Below are 20,733 nucleotides of genomic sequence, written 5' to 3' on the forward strand. Positions count from 1 at the left end.
CCCCTTATGCCTTACGGGATTGATGATGTTCACAGCCTCGCAACTGTTGACATATGGGTGCATTCCGACTTCATCTGCAAAGGCTACATTTTGGGTCGCCTCATTGACCCATTGTACCGTGTCTACTGTGAGATCCCCACGGCGAAAGAGCTATGGAGATCACTAGACAAGAAGTACAGAGGTGAGGACGCTGGCTGCCAGAAGTATGTGGTCTCAAAATTCCACGACTTCAAAATGGTGGATTCAAAACCCATCATGGATCAGGTGGAAGCGCTTCAGCTCATTTGCCATGAAATCGCTGCTGAAGGAATGTCCATCTGCGAGACATTCACAACTCTCAGCTTCATTGAAAAGCTTCCTCCAAGCTATGCGGATTTCAAGAACAACTTGAAGCACAAGAAGAAGAAGATGGGGCTCGAGGAGCTCATCACGAGGCTTCAGATGGAATCCAGAAACCGAACTGCTGCAAAGGTCGGTACAAAGGAGCACAGTGTCAACATGGCTGAGCACAAAGGCAAAGGAAAGGCACACGCCTATTCTCCTGCCAAGCCTTCCAAAACTGCTGCAGCCTTGAAGGCTTCTGGAAAAAACTTCAAGAACAAAGATATTGAGATCAATGCGAATGTGGAGAAGTTCAAGGGGAAATGTCACTACTGCCACAAAGTGGGGCATAAGACTGTTGAGTGTCGCAAAAAGATCAAGGATGAGAAGGATCAGGCAAATCTCACTGAGGAGGATCTCGTTGCTGTGGTGACTGAAGCGAACATGGTTGAAAGCAACAACCCCAAGGAATGGTGGTATGACACTGGTGCAACCACCCACATTTGCACCGATAGGGCGATGTTCAGCACCTATCAGAAAAGCAAGACTGAAGAGAAGCTCAAGATGGGAAACACTGCAGTCTCCAAGATTGAAGGACGCGGCAATGTGATCTTGAAGATGACATCTGGACGTGAGGTCACTCTGACAAATGTGAAGCATGTGCCAGACATGAGGAAGAACCTGGTCTCGGGAACCTTGCTCAGCAAGAATGGATTCGCTACAAGCTTTGAGGCGGATAAGCTCGTGATTAGGAAGAATGGGATGTATTTGGGAAGGGGTTATGTTAAGGGTGGACTTGTCAAGTTGAATGTAATGACAGTCACTCCAAAAGTTGTAGCTCCAAAAGTTTCAATGAATAAGAATGAGCCAGTTGCTTATTTGGTTGAGTCTTTTAATATATGGCATGAAAGATTAGGCCATATAAACTACAAGTCTATACAAAAAGATTAATGAATTTAAATCTAATTCCTAAATGCAAAACAAGTAAACAAAAATGTGAAGTATGCGTACAGGCTAAGCTCACAAAAACGCCATCACCTCGTGTTGAAAGAACTAATAAACCTCTAGATTTAATTCACACTGATTTATGTGATTTAAAATACTTACAAACTAGAGGTGGTAAAAAGTACTTTGTGACCTTCATAGATGACTGCACAAAATATTGTTCTGTTTATTTATTACATAGCAAAGATGAAACCTTGGAAAAATTTAAAGAATTTAAACTCGAGGTCGAGAATCAGCTTAAAACAACTATTAAAGTAGTTAGAAGCGACAGAGGAGGCGAGTATGATGGTCCGTTCAATGCATTCTGTAAAGAACATGGAATAATCCATCAAACTACAGCTCCGTACTCACCAGAATCTAATGGAGTTGCTGAACGAAAAAATCGAACTCTAAAAGAGATGATGAATGCTATGTTGCAGGAATCTGGGTTACCCCAGAACATGTGGGGGGAAGCATTGCTTACCACTAATTATATCCTCAACAAAATTCCACACAAAATAACTGGCAAAACTCCATATGAATTATGGAAAGGTAATTTACCTTCGTATAAATACCTCAAAGTGTGGGGGTGCCTGGCAAAAGTTGCGGTACCACCACCAAAGAAGGTCACTATTGGACCTAAAACAGTGGATTGCATCTTCATCGGATATGCACATAACAGTAATGCTTATCGATTTCTGGTACATAAATCTGAAATATCAGATATTCATGAAAATATAGTCATGGAATCAAGAAATGCATCTTTCTTCGAGAATATTTTTCCATATAGGGAAAAAAAGGTTCAAAACGAACTCGAGAAGAAAGAGACAATGACAATAACTCAGAAACTGAGACAAACGTCGAGATTTCTATAAATGATATTTCAGAAAATGAAGAAAAAGATGAACCTCGAAGAAGCAAAAGAGCTCGAAAGGAAAAATCTTTTGGAGAAGATTTCCTAATGGCATTTTTAGTAGAAAATGCTCCAAAAACTTTAGCAGAAGCCATGGCTTCACCAGAAGCTCCATTTTGGAACGAAGCTGTCAGGAGTGAATTAGATTCGATTATGCAAAATTATACGTATTACATAACGGATTTACCACCTGGCTGCAAAGCATTAGGGAATAAATGGATAATGACACGCAAACCTGGTGGAAAATACAAGTCTAGGCTTGTAGTTCAAGGATTCCGACAAAAAGAAGGCCTTGACTATTTTGATACATATTCTCCAGTGACGAGAATAACATCAATAAGACTGATGATAGCAATCGCAGCCTTAAGAGACTTAGAAATCCATCAAATGGATGTAAAAACTGCTTTTCTAAATGGTGATTTAGAAGAGGAAATTTACATGAAACAACCTGAAGGTTTTGTCATTCCCGGACAGGAAGACAAAGTATGTCGACTTGTAAAGTCACTTTATGGGCTTAAACAAGCTCCTAAACAATGGCACGAAAAATTTGATAATACAATGATGTCAAATGGTTTCAAAATAAATGAATGTGACAAATGCATATACTACAAAACTACCAAAAATGCGTATGTTTTGCTATGTCTATATGTAGATGATATGCTCATTATTGGAAGCAATAAAGACATTATCAATCAAACAAAGAACATGCTCAAAGGGACATTTGAGATGAAAGACTTGGGATTAGTAGATGTAATTCTCGGGGTTAAAGTCACAAGAAATTCAAACGGAATTATCTTAACCCAATCTCACTATGCTCAAACAATATTAGAGAGATTTAAAAATTACTCTAATAGTACGGCAAAAACTCCGTTAGATCCCCAAATGCACTTGACGAAGAATTCAGGTGAGGCGGTTTCACAAAACGAGTATGCACGTGTGATCGGAAGTCTCATGTACTTGACAAATTGTACTAGACCGGATCTGGCGCATGCAGTAAACGTACTTAGTCGATATACCAGTAATCCAGGTCATACACACTGGAAAGCTATAACGAGGGTACTCAATTACTTACGTTACACCAAAGATTTTGGGCTTCACTATGGTAAAGAACCAGCAGTTTTAGAAGGATACAGTGATGCTAACTGGATATCAGATTCTAAAAACTCAAAATCCACGAGTGGATATGTCTTTACACTAGGAGGAGCAGCAATATCATGGAAATCTACCAAACAAACAGTGTTAGCCAGATCTACCATGGAATCTGAGTTCATAGCTCTAGACAAAGCAGCAGAAGAAGCTGAATGGCTTAGAAATTTTTTGGAAGATATTCCTATGTGGGAGAAACCTGTGCCAGCTATACGCATACATTGTGATAGTCAATCAGCAATAGCTCGGGCTCAGAATAATCTCTACAATGGTAAATCTCGTCACATCAGAAGACGACATAAAACCATTAGACAACTTATCTCAACTGGTATAATTACAATAGACTACATCAAATCGGCTGACAACCTAGCGGATCCATTTACTAAAGGCTTGTCACGAGATGTTGTTGCTAAATCATCAAAAGGAATGGGTTTAAAGCCTATAACGAATGAGGATGCTTGATTGCAACCCTACCTATCATGACTGGAGATCCCAAGACGTAGGTTCAAAGGGAAAACAAAATCAAACAGAATCTAACCAAAGCACTTGAGACAAGTAGTTTCTTCCCAGCTCCTAAGATGATAAAAGTGCTAACAAATGTGAGAAGGATAAGCATAAGCTTTTAATGATTCCATAGCTTCTTAAGCGGAGTATTACTCAATACTTTTCATGGTCAATCACCTAATGAGTGTGAAATGGGGCCGTTTCTAGGAGAATGAATGCAAGGCTATATTCTCTAAGTTCACTCATGAAAACCAGGAATAGTTCAGGGCCACAATGAACACAATAGAGAACTAAGTTCTACGAGAAAATGAAGCTGCGTTATGCCTGTTGTCTCGGTCTACATAAAACACCGGTTGGTTCAAGACATCATGTTCACCTTCTGGTAAAGTAAACCCGACAGATATTAACTATGAGTGGTTCAAGGATTAAAAATGCCACCAACTCAAACACAGTGAATTTTTCGCAAACACTCTCGATAAGTCTGTCTAGTCTAGTCAGAATTAGAATATGTATAATTTTTTAGAGTCTATCGAGTCTGCATTTAGTCTGCATATGTTTAGAAGAGTCATTTCTATTCATGTGGGGGATTGTTGGAACAATAAAGCCCATTGGCTTTATTAAAATGTGAATAGCAAATGATATGGGTCTGGGCCCATCAGAAATGCTAAATAAATGAAATGGTGAAGTGGGGAAAGTCCCACATCGACCAGGAGAAACAAATTTGAGGTGTTTATATATGATCCCATGATATCATGGGTTAAACAGCTTGAGAGAGGAGAAGGCTCCCCACGCGCGCGCCGCCGCCGCCGTCCGGCCGGCTCGGCTCGGCGTGGGCGTGGGCGTGGGCTTGGGCTTGGGCTTGGGCTTGGGCTTGGGCTTGGGTGGAGGGCCTTTGGCCCGATAAGAACTATTCTTTTTGGACCAAGTTAAGCTCAACGCTTTGCATTTTATTTTAAACAACACGGAGTTCGTTTAAAAACAACACGCTGTCTCTCTTCTTGACGATAAGTATAAACGAGAAAAGATCTTGCGGAGGAAGTTTCGTAACGCCTCACCTCCGAGATCCTCGCGAGATTTCCGCCAACGTGCGCACGTGCGGCATCAGTTACGGAAAGTGGCTCGTCTTCTCTTCTTTATAAACTCGTCTCCTCCTTCATTTCTCTTAACGTTTTTTACAACAAAAACCAGCAAATCCTATAGCGTAAGTCTAGAGAGTGTTTCGTAGAAATATTAGTTCGTTAGAGGTTCTTCACGAGTGCTGCGTGATAACCTATCATGGTTTTATCCTGGGACTCCTATTCGTACAGATCCGTCGCACTAACGGAGCGAATATTAAGAGTTAAGGAAAGAGATTCGTCTCGACTCCATGGTTTCATTTCCGTTACGGGTTTGAATCGTCTGTATATTTTCCTTAACGTCGTTTATATTATATCGTTTCTTTTGATCCGGTTTTCCGGCTTCTACATTTACAACCCACAAAAAACACGATTGAGAAAAGAAACTTGGAAACTCGAGCATCAATATCTTATACATGATGTATTGCTAATGTTCTTCAGATGATCTGATGACGTTTGGAGTCTTGGACGTTGGACTTGGTCCACTTGGATATGCAGCTAGTATGATGGAACTTTAATTGCAAGCCAACTTTATTTTTATGTTTTTGAATTGATGATTTCTTCTCTGTTGTTTTATCTTTGATACTTTGAGACTTGATCTCTGTTTTTTTTTTTTTTTTTTTTTTTTGTGTTTTAGAATGGCAACTTGATCATGTTCTATGTTTGAGACTTGAGAGTATGATCTTTGTTTTTTTTTGTGTGTTTTTGAATGGCAATTTGATCATGTTCTATGTTTGAGGCTTGAGAGTATTATCTCTGTTTTTTTTGTTTTTTTGTGTGTTTTGAATGGAAACTTGATAATGTTCGATGTTTATTAGTTACGGTTATTGCACTACTGCTGGTTTTTAGATTGTTTTTTGTTAGGGTTATTTCTCGTTTTAAAAACTGCAGGTTTGATGTTCGGGTAAAATTGCAGGTTAATGTGTACAAGTAGATCCGAAACTCATATTTTGGATCCGAAATATCAGGAACTGACCCGAAAAGTAGGACATTTACCTGAATATGGATCCCAAATACCTGGACCCGACACAATACAATAAAGAACCGAAAAAATCGGGTATTAACGGGTATGATAAAAGTGGACCCGAACCCAACAAGACTCGATCCGAACCGACCCGATTTTTTTTAAAGTACCTATGTCGGTCCAAATCTCCAGGACCCGTACACTACAAGAAAACATCGGCATACTGAGGGAAAAAATCGTCGGTATGTCGTCGGAATAACGCTATTCCGAGGACATACCGTCGAAAAAAGTCCTTGGAAATATCTCCTCGGAAATTCATATTTTCCTACGGAATTCCGAGGAAACAAAATTCCGAGGAAACTCCGAGGACACAAAGATCGTCGGAAGGTTCCTCGGAATATACCGAGGGAATTCCGATGGTCCAATCCTCGGAAGTTTCGACGAAATATTCCTCGGAATGTTTATCGGAAAATTCCGAGGGACATAAGTCCCTCGGAATTTCGAAAAAATTTATTTTTTTTAATTTTTTTTTTTTTAAATTAAAATTTTTGAAATTTAAATTCGAAAATTTAAAATTAAAATTAAAATTGAATAAAACATAAAACATTAAAACATAATAGATAATATTCAAAGTTAAATAAAACATTTAGAGTTTTTGGTAAAAAAAAAAAAACTACGGGTCTTTAATGTTCGGGAACACCTCGTTCGGGTACATCCTCTTCATCATCTCCATCATCTGCTCGTTCAGCCTCTTCTGGGTCTCATAGCCCGCCTGTTGAGCTGCCATCTGGGTCTCCAACGCAGATATCCGATCATCCTTGTCCTTCAGCTGAGCCGTAAGAACTTCGGGATCAACATATGGCGGTGGTGCAGAAGAAGGAGCAGCCGACCGGGAGCGACGACCCAAACCGACGAAACGTCCATTCTTCTTTGGAACCGACTAAAATATAAATAACCAAATTTAGATAATATAAATTGATGATAAAATAAAAATCAAGAAATAAATAAATTGAACTTAAAAGAAAAAAAACTTACCGATTCAACGATTTCGTTGATTCGAACCCGGGACAAGTTGGTCGAAGCCGTCGAATCGTCATCATCGGTTTGAGGCTGAGACACTTCGTCATACACTTGAGTTTGGACCAGGTCGACCACGTCCCTCACAAGACCATTATCAATCTGGCCGATCTTCTTGTTGGTATACGCCCTTTTAGGGCGAGATCATCAACCGGCTCGCCCTCATTTTCTTCCGCCTTGAAAAAAAATAAATTAAACAAACATTTGAAATTTGAAAAAATGCACAAAAAATAAAATTCCGAAACTTAAATAATTGAAGAAAAAGCGGTTGAACTTACCATGCGATCCGCGAGAGTGGCAATAGATTGAGCACCCAAGTTATGCTTGTAGATGCCCTTCCCTTTACGGTCGCTCCTACGGTTGTTGGAGTTGATGGAAGAAGTTTCTTTCATCTCTTCCTTATCCCAATGCTCACACAACTCCTTCCAGACCGTGTCGTTCATCGACTTTGGGACCTTTTAATTTAAAAAAAACAAAAGTTTAATAATTTAAAAAGTAGTTTAATAAATTAAAAATTGTTAATAAATTAAAAACTACCTTGTTTACTTCCCACTTCTTCTTCCACTCGTACATCTGCTTCCCATAGTTGTCCATAACTTTATGAACAAAATGGTGATATATAGAGAGCGTATCATCGGAATTCCAGTTGAATTCTTGCTGAAATAGTTTAAAAATAGTTTTTAAGCACAAAAATATAAATAGTTTAATAATTACAAAAAAAGTTTTAATAAATAAAAAATAGTTTAATAAATATAGAAAATAGTTTAATAATTACAAAAAAGTTTTAATAAATAAAAAATAGTTTAATAATTAAAAAAATAGTTTTAATAATATTTAAAATGTTTAATAAATATAGAAAATAGTTTAATAATCACAAAAAATAGTTTTAATAAATAAAAAATATAAGTAAAAAATTTGAATACTTACCGCAAACTGACGAAACCACAGATGCTGCTTCTCGGGAGGGAAGTCAGTGAAAGTCGGATGTCCCTTGTCGAGGGCCGAGTACATCATACGGTTGATCCATGCGCTGATCACGTTCCCGGATCGGTTGAACCTAATAAAAAGAACAAATTATTAATAATCAATAAAATTTTAAGGAAAAAAATAAAAGTTTAATTATCATGTTTGACCATGTCCATGTGGATACTCAGTGAGATAGGGAAGATGACCGGACTGTCGAACCAACTGCGCAACACTCATCACTCCCGGAGGACCCGGAGGAGCAGGAGCGGGTGCAGCAGCGGGAGCGGGAGCAGCAGGAGCGGGTAATGGAGAGGGAGATGTATGGTAGGAGCTGTGGGGCGAAACGGAATCCTGAACATGGCTGGACGAACCCCGAGACTGGCTCCCCATACCACCCCGGCTACGACGCTGGCGAGGCCGGGTCTGATAATCATTAGACCTGTAAATAAAAAAAAACATATTTAAAAATTAGTTCTAATAATTTTAATTAAAAAAAAACAGTTTAAATAAAAAATAGTTAAAAAAATAGTTTTTAATCACAAAAATATAAATAGTTTAATAATTAACAAAAAAAGTTTTAATAAATAAAAAATAGTTTAAAAATTAAAAAAATAGTTTTAATAAATCCCAAAAACAGTTTAATAATTACAAAAAATAGTTTTAAAAATATTTAAAATGTTTAATAATTACAAAATAGTTTTCATAATATTAAAAATGTTTAATAAATATAGAAATTTATATTTTATATATAAAATACATAAAACGTTTTATAACCACAAAAAGGATTTTAAATATTATATATATGATTTTTAATCTTAAAAAAAGTTTTATAGATTTTAAAAATGTTTAATAAATATATAAATGATTTTAAAATGCAAAAAATAGATTTTATATACAAAAAACGTTTTCAATATATATATATAATTACAAATTCGATTTTTATAACCACAAAATTAATAAAAACTAAAAAAAAAAATTCAAATCAAGTGAAATACATAATCAAACTCGATTTTACACAATTCTACCATTCACCCTAACAAAATCTATAAATCTCATTCCAAAATCATCAAATCTACTTAAAAACCATACAAATCTAACCTAAGAGAGTGGGATAGGGTTCATACATGAGGATTAGGGTGGAAATCGCGAGGGAGAAGAGAGAAAGCGCCGGAAATCGCAAGGGAGAAGAGAGGAGTCGACGAAATCGCAGGGGAAAGAGAGAGTGCGGCGGAGAGAAATGGGGAAGAAGGTCGGACTCGACCTAATAAAATGAAGGGTCCGACGGAAATTATCCGTCGGAATTTTCTCGGAAATATTTACTATATCCGTCGGAATTTCCTCGGAAATCATTAATTCAATTTTTGCGAAATATTTGGCGGCTTGGTTTACCCGGTTAAATGAAAATATTCCGAGGAACCAGGTTTCCTCGGAATACCCTCGGTAATTACCGAGGAAATTCTGAGGAACCAGGGTTTGGGGTTTCAAAACATCGATTATTTTCGCCGTATTTCATTTCTTATACAATTATAATGCATACCATTGAGGATTCTTTGTATAGATGATCATAAACCATGAAATAACAAAATTTCAAAAATAGTTGTAAGTATTCCCTTTACCGTTTGCTAAAGTGTATAAGTGTTTCTCTTATGTTGTGTGGTTTTCGTTCATGCAATCGTAAAAGTGTTTGTTATTGGGTAAAACACCAAAGTTTGACTTCATAATCTGGTTAAGACACTTAATGAAGGTTATATACGTGTTATTCAATCCGCAAAACGTTGTTTTCGGTTTAAAACCCCTAGTTCCTCGGAATTTCCTCAGAATTTTCCGAGGGAATTCCGAGGAATACCATATCTTCGTCGGAATTTCCTCGGAAAATTCCGAGGAAATGGAATTTATAATCAAATCCCTAAATCGACAAGATCTATTCCAAGGAAAACCTATCTGCCCTCGAAATTTCCTCGGTATTTATATTTAAAAAAAAAAAAGGTCGACGCTAGTCTGTTTCCGAGTCGTCATCACCAGATGAATCTGAATCTGGATCTTGGTGAAACTCTCCAATCACTGGTTCATCCTCTACGTGAACGGCGGCTTCCTCTCCGAAGTCGGTTAAATCGACTACAAGGCCAACTCCACCTAAATCTTCTGCTGCACTTAAGTTGCCGGATGTGCTTGGTTGTAGTGGGTCTTCCAGCTCAGAACTTCCCTGAACTCGGCCTCTCGGGTTGAGTCTTGTAACAGTAACCCATGGATCATCTCTGTTCCTTACCCGGGGGTACTTGATATAACAAACCTGATCGGCCTGAGAAGCAAGAATGAAAGAACGCATCCTTTCCCGCTGTATCAAGTCGGTATATGGGAAAAAGAGCCCTACCATTCTCATCAACATGAAGTTCTGAACGAGCACATATATCGACTAAATCCAGTCTTGACTTCAAATTATCCTTTGTTTTACCTTGAACATTAAGGATCGTGTTCATGAGATTGTCAAAAAAGTTCTTCTCAATATGCATGACATCTAAATTATGCCTTAGTAGATGATCCTCCCAGTATGGCAGATCCCAAAAAATACTTTTTTTTGTGCCAGTTATGTAGGTCTCCAACACCATCTACCGGAAAACGCTCATGTCCACCGACGTCTGGCGTCCTTTCTGCACCAAAATCTCTAAGTTGTGTCTTCATTTTTTCCCACGAATTTCCGGAGGTGGACTGTCAAACACCCTCTTGTTCTTCGTAAACAAATTCCTACTTCTACGATATGGATGATCTGGTGGTAGAAATCTCCTGTGACAGTCAAACCAACACGTTTTCCTTCCGTGTTTTAGTTGGAAAGCATCAGTGTTATCTTGACAATATGGACATGATAGCATTCCATGCGTTGTCCATCCAAATAACATACCATATGCTGGAAAATCACTTATTGTCCACATTAGTACTGCCCGCATTTGAAAGTTTTCCTTATACGAAACATCGTATGTTTCAGCACCTTGAGCCCATAGTTGTTGCAACTCATATATTAGTGGCTGAAGAAACACATCAAGTGATCTCTTAGGATGCTCTGGTCCGGGAACGAGAATCGAGAGAAACAAAAACTCTCGTCGCAAGCACAAGTTTGGGGGTAGGTTGTATGGTGTAAGAATGACTGGCCATAGAGAATACTGTCTTCCACTATTGCCAAACGGGCTGAAACCATCAGTACATAATCCAAGGTAGACATTTCTTCTCTCATACGCAAAGTCGGGATACTTTGATTGGAAATGCTTCCACGCTTTTGCATCTGAAGGATGTCTGATCTCACCATCTGTTGAGTGCTCCGCATGCCATCTCATTGGTTGCGCTGTGCGTTCAGACAGATACAACCTCTGCAACCTTTCCGTCAAAGGCAAATACCACATCCTTTTATATGGCACTGGAACTCTTCCACTCGTATCTTTATAACGAGGCTTCCCACAAAATTTGCATGAAACCCGCTGTTCATCCGCCCTCCAATAAATCATGAAGTTGTCTCTGCATACATCTATTACCTGATACGATAAACCAAGACCAGCTACGAGTTTCTGAACCTCGTAGTATGAGCCAGGAGCTACATTATCTTCGGGTAGAATACCTTTTACATAATCAGCAATCGCATCCACACAGTCTTCAGCCAAATTATAATCCGTCTTAATGCTCATCAATCTTGTAGCAGATGATAAAGCTGAATGACCATCTCTGCAACCTTCGTACAATGGTTGCTTTCCAGCATCCAACATATCATAAAATCTCCTAGCTTCGGCATTGGGTAAATCTTCCCCTCTAAAATGATCATTACCATCTGCTCAGTACCTACACCGTAATCTACATCCGTTCTAATTGGATCTTCTAATCTAACCGCTGGCTGAGGTTCGCTAGTACTACCATGTTCATAATCAGTTTCCCCATGATGATACCAAATTTTGTAACTTCGTGTAAACCCACTCAAATATAGATGAGTCCAAACATCCCACTGTTTAATAACTTTTTTATTTTTACAATTAGAGCAAGGACATCTTAACATATCTGTTTTTGCTTCCGGTTGTCGGTGAACTAATCCCATGAATTCGGTTATACCTTGTTGGTATTCTTCCGTAAGCAATCTCGTGTTCGGATCCAAATGAGGTCGATCGATCCAAGAACGAAAATAATTTGAAGAAGACATGTTTTTGATGAATCAAATTCGTGTGTAAAGAGAGTGAGAGGGAGGATGAAGATATGGAGTGCTTGTATTTATAGTTGAAATCCTGCCGACAGACCGAGGAAATTCCGACGGAATTCCGATGCCAACGGCTAGTTCGTCGGAATTTCCTCGGAATTTTTTAAAATCCCCCAACGGCTCTCCAACGGCTCTTTAACGTCTATAATATTTCCTCGAAATTCATCGGTTTTTTCCGAGGAATACAATTTTCCTCGGTATTCCATAAGAATATTCCGACGGAATGAAATTTCCTCGGAATTCCGTCGGTATATTCCGAGGAAATTCCTCGGTATATTCCGAAGAATTCATTTTCCGTCGGAACGTCCGTCAGAATACCGCTGCTTTCTTGTAGTGGTAGGACCCGAAACCAAAAAGATCCAACCCAAACCTGACTCGAGAACCCAGATGGCCCAGGCCTAATTGGACCCTTCTTTAATTGGGTAGACTTTAGCTTTCTATTGTTATATGTATATTGATAAATTATCCAAAAATAAAATAATGTAACCTAAGTGAAAAAAAATGAAAAACCTAATCAAAATTCGGTAAACCAGAACCAAAAAATAAAACCTTATATAAATACAAGTTTGTCACTAGAAAAGAGAGATGGGAGATGGAATGCTAATTTGCGTTCGTAGCCTTCATTCTTCGAGTTTCATACGTCACCACGGCCTAACAAACACACACGTTTTGCGTTAGCAACACTATACACCTTACTTTACGTCTAAAACAAGAAAACGTCGTGTTCTTGATATAGACCAATCTCAGATACGAAGTGTCCGAACCCTTAAGCAAAATGCACCAAACGCATGAAGAATCAAGTTTTGCTTATCTTTACGGAACATAAACTATAAACCTTGAAAACCCAAATTTTCTTGTTTCTGGTTACAACAAAAGAGAAGAAACAACTACACGAAAAATGTCTAATGAAAACTCCGTAATGTCATTGCTAGATCGTATCTCCGCTCACCTCTGTCTTCAAGACGTATCAATTGCATTATTAGGTCTATTTCTTTTCAGTTGCCTGCGAGCCAAGCTAACTAACAAAGGCGGTCCGATACAATGGCCAGTCTTTGGAATCACCCCCGAGTTCTTCCTCCAAGCTCACGACGTATACGGATGGGTCACAAGGTGTTTAACCAACAGCCAAGGAACGTTTCCTTACCAAGGAATCTGGTTCAGTGGATCTTACGGAGCCATGACAAGCGTCCCGGCAAACATCGAGTACATGCTCAAAACCAACTTCAAGAACTATCCTAAAGGAGAGTTTTACAAAGAGAGGTTCCGAGATTTGCTTGAAGAAGGTATCTTCAACGCGGATGATGAGTCTTGGAAAGAGCAGAGACGTATCATCATTACCGAGATGCATTCAACACGATTCGTAGACCATTCGTTCCACACAACGAGGGAGTTGATAGAGATGAAGCTCTTCAAAGTGATGGAGAGCTTCTCAAAGTCTCAAAAAGCATTTGATCTTCAAGAGATTCTTTTGAGGTTGACGTTTGATAATATCTGTATCGCGGGTCTCGGCAATGATCCTGGTACTCTGGACGTTGATCTTCCTCAAGTTCCATTCGCTAAGGCCTTTGAAGAAGCAACGGAGAGTACTATGTTTAGGTTCATGATTCCACCGTTTTTGTGGAAGCCTATGAAGTTTTTTGACTTAGGGTATGAGAAAGGGCTGAGGAAAGCTGTTGAGACGGTTCATGGGTTTATAGACAAGATGGTCGTGGACAGAATCAAGATGCTTAAAGATGAAGGAACGTTAGAGAGAAACAAATCAGATGTCCTCTCGAGGCTAATCCTTATCGAAAGTCACAAAAGAGGCAATGACAATGATCGGTTCACCGTCAAGTTTTTCAGACAGTTCTGCACAAGTTTCATCTTAGCGGGACGTGACACGAGTTCCGTCGGGCTTAGCTGGTTCTTCTGGTTGATAACAAAACATCCAGAAGTCGAAAACAAGATCCTCCAAGAAATAACAGAAATTTTGAGCCAAAGAGACAAGATGAGATCAGTTGATGAGAGTTGTTGTCGTCACTTCACAGTCAAAGAGCTAAACGACATGGTTTATCTACAAGCGGCACTGTCTGAATCTCTCAGACTCTATCCACCGATACCAATGGAAATGAAACAAGCAACAGAAGAAGATGTGTTTCCAGATGGGACTTTCTTGGAGAAGGGTTCAAGGGTTTACTTCTCCATCTATGCTATGGGAAGGATGAAATCAATTTGGGGTGAAGACTGTGAAATGTACAAACCGGAGAGATGGATACAAGGAGGACAATACGTGAGTGATGATCAGTTTAAGTATGTTGTGTTCAATGGCGGTCCAAGGCTTTGTTTAGGGAAAACATTTGCGTACTTGCAGATGAAAATGGTGGCTGCTTCCATCTTGTTGAATTACTCGATCAAGGTTGATCAAGGTCATCTTGTTGAGCCTCGAGTTACAACCACTTTGTATATGAAACATGGTCTTAATGTTAGGATCATGAAGAGGTCTTTAGAGGAGAAGAAGCAAGACTCATAAGTAAATAAGAAGATCGAAACAAGCTATAAACGGGGCCATGAATTGGAGCTTGTTACTAAAATATTTGTTTATATTATATATGGGCTAATGTAAGATCATCACCCTTTGTTCTATCTCAAAGTAGATTTAGACACTTATATAATCTTTCTTAGTAAAATGTACATTGTGTGTATTATATTCCGCGTAAGGCAGATTAAAATGTTATACAAAGCAAACAATGCAATTAAAAGGTACAAACTAACATACCGTAAGTATGACCTCGTGCACACATTTCAGATCTAGTTGTCTGCAGTCCGGTTTAACTGATTTATAAACTAAACCGACAAGGATATAAATCGAGTCGGTTTCATATCTTGTTTGTATCTAACCCAACTGTAATCATACCAAACAAAAGTAAACCGATTAAAACGTCATTTTCCCTTCTAAATGTTTTTTATCTATACTATTATTTATCAAGTGATTTAGCTTATTTGTCATGTTCTCCATGATTTTAGGCAATTTTGCTTATTTGTCATATTTTAATTAGGTTTAAGTTGAATCATTAATTTATTAATAGTTTTTATTTGAGTCCATAATTTATTAATCTAAATAATATAACTATAAAATATGTAATCTATACTATTATTTATGAAGTGATTCTGCTTATTTGTCATGTTCTCCACGATTTTAGGTAATTTTGCTTATTTGTCATGTTTTATTAGGTTTTAGCTTAGTCATTGATTTATTAATAATTTTTTAGCTGAATCTCTAATTTATTAATTAAAAAATATCGTAATAAATTTTATATATAATTAAAAACGAATTTTTATTTAATAATATTAAAATCTATATGTTATACTAAAATTCTTATTTTCTTATTTGTCATATTTTATTAGGTTTTAAGCTTTTAAATAGGTCATTGATTTATTATTAGTTTTAACTGAGTATTTATTAATTTTCACAAACCCGTAATGAATTTTATATATAATAAAACACGCATTTTATTTTAATAATATTACATGTTATATTAAATAATTAATTATAAATTAATATAATAAAATTGTGAAAATATATTTAAAATTAAGAGAATTCTTATATATATTGTTTAGCTATCTGAAATAATATTTTTTATTATAAAGTTAAAAAACTAAGATATAAAACAGTTTATAATTGAATATTAGTCAAACAAAAATATTTATATAAAGATATTTTCTAAACTATTTCTAATATATGCGTGTTTTAAAACTTTTAACACAATAGTAAGTACATAGTTTGATGAACGCTTTTTTGACATATATAAATAATTTGATGTTTGATTTAACTATTTAAAATCATAAATAATAACTTAACTTGTGACTGAGTTTAAAACAATTTTTCTTGCTTTTACTTCAAAACTTGTTTAATCCGTGAAAACTATAGCTTCAGTTGGTGACCACTAAAAGAATGAAAAAAAATGAACAAAATAAAAAATAAAATTTTATTTGAGGAATTGAAAAAATAAAATAAAAATGAATTTTTGTTCAATTTGTTCCTTATCAAAATTGCATAGGGAAATTGTTTCTTATAAATTCATTCCTCCATGGGGAACAAAGAATTCACCATAATTTTTTTCCTTCAACATGTTCACCAATTACAGTTTTATAATGCCGATTTTTGGATGATAAAATAAGTATTCGACAGATGATTATGCCCTCATGTGCGGGCAAAACACCTAGTTCAATATTATTTATCAAAGACAATAACATAGAAAGTTGATATGTTAGATCGCATAAAAAAACTACAATAAGTTCATGAGAAACAATCTAACCCGTTAGAAAATATGATATGACAAATAAAACTGCAAAAAGAAATCAAAGATGAAGTCCGGACCGAAATTTGGTTGGATGTTACCAATACGTTGATATCAAATGATCTTGTTCCACGTTTTTTTAACAGTTGAAGTGCTTTCCCCCGTTACAGTGGACTGCAGTCACTTTCATTGCCTACACGTTAAGAGTTCTCCAAATAAAGATAGATCATTTTTTTTGGTTGAAGCTGTTCTGGAACAGATCTATTCCAAAAATATTACCCTAGAACCCGTCGAACAATCTCTGCGTTAACAATTATAACAAAAATCGAAGCAAAACGAGTATACAAAAGCTGGCGAAAAACAAAAAATATCCTCAGAAACGTAAAGAAAACAACCAGAATGAAACCATGATACTAGAAAACAAAGAAGAAAAAAATTATTAAAAGAGAAATCCTAGCGGTGGTGCTTTATTAAAAGCCACCGCCGCAAGCTCACAAAAATATCTATCCTTTTTCCCGTTCATTGATGGTTACAACTTCTTAACCTCATATCTTTGCATGACTCTTCTACAATTAAAACATCATTTTAACACTGATTTATTATTTAAATTATAAGAATTATTACGTCAAAAACTTTATATGACCATTGTTCTGTGTCTTGTTAAGAGATCTCATGTAAAGCTTTTCTCTATATTAGTCGAGTTAAATAACCCAATTTTAGAAAATCACCTTTCTCTTTACACGTTTTCTCGGTACATAGTTCTTATTTTATTACAAATTATAAGTGCTACGTCAACAACTTTATATGACCATTGTTCTGTGTCTCGTTAAGAGATCTCATGTAAAGTTTTTCTCTTTTAGGCGAGCTTATTATTAGGCTCAAATTCCATATCTACCGGTATTAAAAACATCATAACTGAACTATATTTTGAGTAAATAACCCAATTTTATAAAATCACCTTTCTCTTTTCTCGTTTTCTCTGTAAAATTCATCTTCGTTTTATATTGTTTAGTTTCTCTGGTTTTTGGCGCTGTAAAAAAAACACCTTTATTCTTTTTCGTATTAGTTTCTCTCATCTTATTAACTTAGCCAATATGATTATTGATAAAAATAAATAACTTGTCTATCATCCTCTTTACGTTCAGAGAATAGTAAACTTTTCTTATACACAAATGCTAACTTTCATAATAACTATATAGAAATATATTATAGGCGATCTTATAATCTCCGAGATCTCCTAATACCCTATTGAAAGCTAATACGTGGTAACATGTACGAGATTGGACAATCATCAAATCATTTTCATGGTGTTTATATCCCATGGTAAGGCCATTAATAGCGTTTATACCTCGCCAAAGTCATTGATTCGGTAACGAATACTATAGTAGTTGTGTATCTCCATCGTCCCATGCCACCATGTGAACTGAACGAATCTCTCTCACTCATGCTCAAAGTCCACAGCAACATCTCAAGTCATTACTTCGTCGGAACCGTAAATACCCGTCAGAATCATTAATCTTCAAACATCTTTAGGACCACCATCAAATTTGCAGTAGATAGATAGCGCCATATAAAGATCTGAAGAAAAACTATACTAGCGAATATGGACGGACCATCAATGATCCATGCATATGATCAGTGCCGTGCGAAGAATTTTAGAGGCCTAAGGCAAGTTTTAAAAATAAATTTATTTATAACCTTAATAAAAATAATTTTCTAATATAATATATTATTTTCACCAAATACACAAATCTAATACTGTAAAAGAATAAGTTTATAACGTAAATATATTATATTATGTCATATAGAAAAAAATACATCAATTCAAAAAATGAATTAATTAATTTTCGTAGAAATTTTTTTTTAAATAAGTTTAAACCACTATACTAGAAATTATTTTAAATTTTGGGGCCCTAAAAACAGTCATATTAATCGGGAGCCTAAGGCGAATGCCTTTTTTAATACACTGTAGGCACGCCTCTGCATATGATTCACATAGTGTCATCAATCACTGATACGTAACCAGCTTTGTAGTATGAAACCACGTATCTCATCATCTTCTTTTTTTTCCTTCTTTTTAATAATAATACAAGTTTTCAATAAAATTGGAAAAAGAACATTAAAAACTTGCCGTAACATAAAAACCTAAATCACTCATTAAAAAAATCAAAACAATTAATTAATAAAAATCCATAAGCCATCAGGATTAGGATCGAAAATTCTGATACCATGATAAGTTTAGAGGAAACCTTTGAAGTATAATAGTTTTCCTCATCCTATTAACTTAGCCAATATGCTTATTTATACGAATAAATAACTTGTCTATCATCTTTACATTTAAAGAATAGTAAACCTTCCTTATACACAAATGCTAACTTTCCTAATAACTATATAAAATATATATTCTCTCCGTTTCAATATAGATGATGTTTTATAATGTTTGTTTTGTTTCAATTTACATGAAGTTTTGAGATTTTAAGGAAATTTTGAGATTTTAAAGTTAACTTTAACTTTATTGAAAACTGTTCAACCAATTAGATTTTACAGTTTTTTTATAGTTGGTGAACTGATTTTAAAATTATATGTTTAAAATATTTTTCTAGAAAAATGTAATTTTTTCAATCTTTGTGCACTATTACAAAACATCAAGTATTATGAAACGGAAGGAGTATTATAGACGATCTCATAATCCCGAGATCTCCTAATATTTTCTTTTGGACAGTGCTTTCATCATTGGGTTAGATAAATCTAAATCACAAATAGATGTGACAGATTTTTTATTTTCTGGAGGCTTCGGTGACGTCACTGTAGTTACAGTGGGTAGGAGACAGTCGTCTTGCATGTCTGGATCTTAAGAACAAGATCTGGCGTGTTTCCTCAAGACTATGCAGTTCTTTTGATTCTTCCGGTGACCGCTTGTGGGTCTTGTTTTTTCTTTCACTGGTTGAAGGAGGAATCAGTGGATCACTGGGTGGTGGTTGCGGCGAGGATGGTTGGTGGTGTTTAAACTGTTAAGGCCAATATGAGTAAACTCGCCATTTTGGAAGATGATGGAGGGTCTTCAAAGAGGCCTCCATCAGTGGTTGACTGCATCAATTTTTAAATCTCGACCGACTCAGGACCAAAGTCCTTCTCTCTCCCTTATGTGATGAACTTCTTCGCTCATAGTCCTATGTCTGCATTTAGAGCACCATTAACTAAGGGTGCTTGTAGGGTGCTTAGATTTTTTTTTAATTAAAAAAAAGAAAGAGAAGAAGAAGAAGAAAGATGAGTGCTTAATTAGGCATCACAAGCACCTGTTGCATGGCGGGCCCCACTGATATGTAGTGGCCCGCGATTGGTTTATTTTTATTTTTTAATATTTTTTTTAATCAGAGAAAAAACCAAAAAAAAAAAAATTAAGCACCCCAAATGGGGTGCTAGGGTTAATGGTGCTCTTAGTGACTAGATCCTTCAGATAGCAGGTTTTGGTTTGGGTATTTCGGGTATCGGGTAGGTCGGGTATGGGGGCTAGAGATCTATCTATTACACTACCTATTTTCGGTTCTGGTTAGATATATAGTTTCAGGTTCGGTTTGGATAGTAAAACAAGGAACCAAAAATATCCGGAAAAATTTGGCTCTCATTTGGTTCCGGTTTCAGTTTGGTTGTTTCGGGTAGTTCGGCTAATTCAAGTAAAATATCAGGTGTTTTGGGTATCAAGTATCTAGGATGATTCTAATAAAAATCTTGGATTTTATGGATTATTTTGGATATTACAGATAAAACTATCATGATACTTTAGGGTACTCTAAATACTTTTATAATAATTTAGTTTTCTTTTAAATATTTTCAACTTTAAGTAGTTTTTTAAAAATATAAATATATACATACTTATATTATATGCATATATAACTAATATTTTTATATATTCTGATATCCGTTTGGTTCTCGGTTTGGTTTATGATGTGGTCATCAGATCAGCAACTAAACCGGAGGTCAACCCAAAGCCCTACTCAACCAGCCAAGGCGCAAACCAGGATATACGTGCACTAACAATGCCATATCTTACAAACCAGGAGGGTCTAAATCACGAGGATAATTTTTATGGATTCTACACTCAAGAAGGAGTCAAGACCAATTGGAATTGGGCCAAAATATTCACGGAGCAAGAAGTTATGAATTTTACAAGTCAGAGGTTTTCCAGCCCGTCCATCTGCGAGTACCCGACTTTAGAAGGAGATTCCAGCCCAAGGAAG

At 36.3% G+C, this 20,733-nt stretch overlaps 1 protein-coding gene across 1 annotated transcript; it reads left to right on the forward strand.

Annotated features, from left to right (window-relative positions):
- Positions 1 to 12,970: 12,970 nt before the first annotated feature.
- On the forward strand, positions 12,971 to 14,960 carry LOC125578309 (cytochrome P450 86B1-like). The gene has a single exon (XM_048740745.1). It carries the CDS (start codon positions 13,117 to 13,119, stop codon positions 14,725 to 14,727), a length of 1,611 nt encoding a protein of 536 aa, XP_048596702.1. The 5' UTR covers positions 12,971 to 13,116; the 3' UTR covers positions 14,728 to 14,960.
- Positions 14,961 to 20,733: the final 5,773 nt, after the last annotated feature.

Source organism: Brassica napus, chromosome A9 (genome assembly GCF_020379485.1).
Source record: "Brassica napus cultivar Da-Ae chromosome A9, Da-Ae, whole genome shotgun sequence".
NCBI lineage: Eukaryota > Viridiplantae > Streptophyta > Magnoliopsida > Brassicales > Brassicaceae > Brassica > Brassica napus.

Bases quoted from the DNA above. Each gene is read 5' to 3' on its own strand.
- LOC125578309 (XM_048740745.1), top strand. From the start codon at position 13,117: ATGTCTAATGAAAACTCCGTAATGTCATTGCTAGATCGTATCTCCGCT.